Raw genomic sequence first — 3,713 nt, 5'->3', positions numbered from 1 at the left:
GGTATATGACAATCACAGAGACCTTTACCGGAGCGGACACAAAGACAGCATGGTATTCGAAGGAGGCATATTGATTCGGGGGTAGCAGCTGTGTGAATTTCCATTTGTTGGAAGTTAAGAACCCAGTCCCACCCCCCCCCTCCCAGACGGCCGGGGGGTGTGGGTGAAAGAGTAATTGGTGGACAGCGCAGCGGGGGCAGCAGAGTTTGCTGGTTTGATCCAGGTCTCAGTGAGCGGCAGTAGCCCGAGAGATAATGTGTTAGCATAAGCAGTGATGAAGTCAGCTTTGTTGACTGCCAACTGGCAGTTCCATGACCCAACAGACAAGTAAACAGATGTGGGTGGGGCCCGTTTTAAAGGCTTGAGGAGTGCCTGGTTTCTGTGCCTGATGGCATGATACCTCTTGCGTGGACCGGAGACAATAGGAATAGTGTGGTAGCACATGGCCTGAGTGTTGTTGTAGCTGGCAGCTTTAGGTGAGTAGGTGTGCCTCAGAAAGGGAAAAAGCTTCTCATGTAGGCGGCCTTGCTCAGTGGACTCGCACAGGTAGACTCGCTGCTCTTTACCCAAGTAGGTCTTCACACAAGGAGCCGATACTAACGCTGACGCTTCAGTGTTAGGTTTCACTGAAGTACTGTGAGTCTAATTGCACACAGGTGTTGGGCATTAATAATGATTGCACCCAGCTGAGATCGCCCTCCGGATTAACAAGACAAAAGCTTGGTTTCAGTGGGTGGGACACACACCCAGTTGTTTGATCTCGCTCAGCCGGCCTTCAGGTTCTAGTGGATTGTTCAGTAAAAGTACAAAGAAATAGCACCTCAAGAGTAGCTCTTACTAGCATTTATTGCTGCTCTTACCAGCATGTATTGTCACTTGTAGACCTCATGCTGTATTTCATGCTTTGTTGATGCTTGTATGTTGTTCCTCAAATGTAAGTCGCTTTGGATAAAAGCATCTGCCAAATCAGTAAATGTAATAGTGTATCTCACCTTTATCACTTGTGTCACTGGTTGATGGCCAAACCTAAGGAAGAAGATGAATATTTGACTCTTAAAACCGAATTTGATCAAGAAATTATATTCAAACAGGCTTTGCCCTCTAACAGGCCTCGATAGGCTTGAAGACAAATCCTTACAATTCACTCAACAATATTTGCATTTATCTTTTTATCCACTCCAGGATGAGCCTGGCAAACCCTGGAAGTGTGAGTTGTGTAGTCCAGAAAAGGCCTACATAATCACATTCAGAATCCCTTTTTACTCAGTCAACAACACTGTGATCCAGAGAGACAATTCTTTAATCAAAGATGGCTTTAGTAACGACACTTTATTGTCTCAAATGCGTACTAATGAAGATAAAGGCGTGTGACCCTTACCTGAGCAGAATCAGCTGCTTCTTCATGCTCCTGGTTACACTGTACATAAAAATAATACTCTTTGCATTTGTTCATTTAGCTGATGCTTTTATCCAAAGCAACTTACAATTGCTAAGTATGTCAGAGGTTGCACGCCTCTGGAGAAGCTAGGGGTTAATTGTCTTGCTCAGGGACACATTGGTGAATTGAACCTGGATCTCTCACACCAAGACACGTATCTTATCCACTGCTCCATAACCAACCGCTCTTTAGTTCAAGGCTGTGTGAGCAGACATTAAAAATAAAAACTGCATGATTTTAATAAATGCCTTAGATGATACCTAATTGTATTTAACTTACTTGAGCAGAAGAATCAACTGTTTGATTTGTTGTATTTTCTTCTTTCTAGTGAGACAAGAAAATAGTCTGTAGTCTAAAATCTGTAATAGCAAAGACATCTTTAAAAAAAATCTAGTAAATGCTGTTATTGTTATTGAGATATTATAATCCTTTATCAGTATGAGTCATCAACAGTCCTTGATCTTTGCTCCTGTTATACCATATACAGTATATGTGTAAATCATCTTCACAGTCCTCACATTACCTTTAAGGACTTGAGTCTCTTCTTGAATTTTGCCCTTGGTCCCAACTTTGTGATCAGGTTATTAATTTCTTGATCACAAAGACAGTAAAGACTTTCCTCGTCAATCCCTTCATCTGTAATTTAAAAATGCAAAACTGAGAAGTTACTGCAGAAAAACTCCTTTAATACAGGATGAAGTATGTGGGGCTCAGCTGTTAATTTTACTATTTATTAAAAGCATTACAGCCTCACAGCCTAATTGTATGAGCTCTATCCACATTGATTGTCTATTTTAATTATTTGTCACTTTTCAATCTTGTCTTTTTGTCTTGCTAAAGCCCGTCAAGGGTATGTCATTATTGTACTGCAGAAGAATGCTTTAGCATGTTTCATGTCATTATTAGTAGATTCTTAGATGTTTTAGTATTTGCAGGTCATTCCATATATTGTAAAAAACCTGTGCTTAACAAAGAAGCATTGTAATACTTTACCTTCAAATCTTTCTCTCAACTCGCTGAGACCCCATTCAGTTAATTTGTTCCGAACAAAATCATCCATGACAAAGAACAGCAACTGGAAGGTGATCAAATAATCAAACATTTAATCATTACAGCTTGACATTTTCAAAGTTCAAATGAATTAAATTTAGTTGAAGGCAAAGAAGGAATAATGAAACTGATATGACTCAAAAAAATTCTCATAGGATTTAGGAAACACAAGTTTATAGCCTGTTAAACTGTATCTTCGCTTTTCAGTTTTGACATGAAGGAAAGAAAGGGGTTAAGCTTTACAGACATTGTGAATGAATAAAAACGTCTAAAATGTATAAAGTAGCAAAAAGAAGTGTGCGTTTCACCTGCAGATTTTGAGTATATCTACACTGTATAAATAACAAATCTATATTTATGACTGGGTTATTTATAGAAAAAAAAGTGATAAAATATGACAGTGGGTTTTACATATATTAATTTGTGAATATAATGTGTTGAGGTTTGTGTACTTACATTTTGCCTTTTCCTCTTCAATGCACAAACAGGACTCTGTGGTGTCAGCCCAGCTGATGGTCCTTTTCGTCAGTTATTCTGCTTTTTCCTTGGTTTTCTCTGCCTGCCTCCCTGTGTCTCCTCCCCTCTGTGTGCTCTCTCTCTCTCCCTCCGCTCCTGAGCCCAGCCAACGACCTGCACCTGCACCTCATCAGCCACCTCGTCAGCCTGCCACACCTTCTTCTTCTTCTTCTTCTTTAGGGTTTAATGGCGGTTGGCAAACCAGTTTAACGGTGCATTACTGCCACAAGCTGGACTGGAGTGTGGAACGAGAGATTAAGCAGGAAATAAATCCATCCATCCATCGATCGTCAACCGCTTATCCTGCATACAGGGTCGCGGGGCTGGAGCCAATCCCAGCTGACATCGGGCGCAAGGCGGGGTACACCCTCGACAGGTCGCCAGTCCATCGCAGGGCAGGAAATAAATGAAATAAACAAAAAAAACCAAAACAAACATAAATTAAATTCTTTTTTCTAACTCAGTTTCTTTAAGAAACTTAATTATATGACAATATATCTGGCCTGCTGTTTTCCCCAAGAGACCTGTCAATGAGATATCAAGATGTTTTGCCTTCCGTAATGACTGAAAGAGGCATTCCCTCTTGATAGTGTATCTCCTACACTGAAGGAGAACATGTTCAACCATTTCTAGTTGGTTACAATATATACATTTCCCAGTTGGGTGCTTACCTATTTTATATAACGAAAGGTTGAGACCTGTATGTCCT

At 40.5% G+C, this 3,713-nt stretch overlaps 1 protein-coding gene across 6 annotated transcripts in view; it reads right to left on the bottom strand.

The window, feature by feature from the left end:
• The window catches only part of LOC123956818 (nuclear GTPase SLIP-GC-like), a 31,521-nt gene extending 28,459 nt beyond the window's left edge, over nucleotides 1-3,062 (bottom strand). For 4 of the 6 annotated variants that reach the window (XR_006821642.1, XR_006821641.1, XR_006821649.1 and 1 more), the window contains exons 1-6: nucleotides 2,945-3,062; nucleotides 2,432-2,513; nucleotides 1,962-2,074; nucleotides 1,718-1,762; nucleotides 1,379-1,417; nucleotides 993-1,026 (exon numbers count right to left, since the gene is read on the bottom strand). Coding sequence is in view for 1 of the 6 variants with exons in the window: in XM_046029279.1 (XP_045885235.1) it covers nucleotides 993-1,026; nucleotides 1,379-1,417; nucleotides 1,718-1,762; nucleotides 1,962-2,074; nucleotides 2,432-2,498 (298 nt within the window). In the remaining 5 variants the exon portion in view is untranslated. The remainder of the gene's footprint in view (nucleotides 1-992; nucleotides 1,027-1,378; nucleotides 1,418-1,717; nucleotides 1,763-1,961; nucleotides 2,075-2,431; nucleotides 2,514-2,944) is intronic. The other 2 variants (XR_006821648.1, XR_006821651.1) reach the window with 1 other exon arrangement.
• Between the last annotated feature and the right edge of the window lie 651 nt (nucleotides 3,063-3,713).

Source organism: Micropterus dolomieu, linkage group LG02 (genome assembly GCF_021292245.1).
Source record: "Micropterus dolomieu isolate WLL.071019.BEF.003 ecotype Adirondacks linkage group LG02, ASM2129224v1, whole genome shotgun sequence".
NCBI lineage: Eukaryota > Metazoa > Chordata > Actinopteri > Centrarchiformes > Centrarchidae > Micropterus > Micropterus dolomieu.
This window is presented reverse-complemented; position numbering and strand designations above follow the sequence as displayed.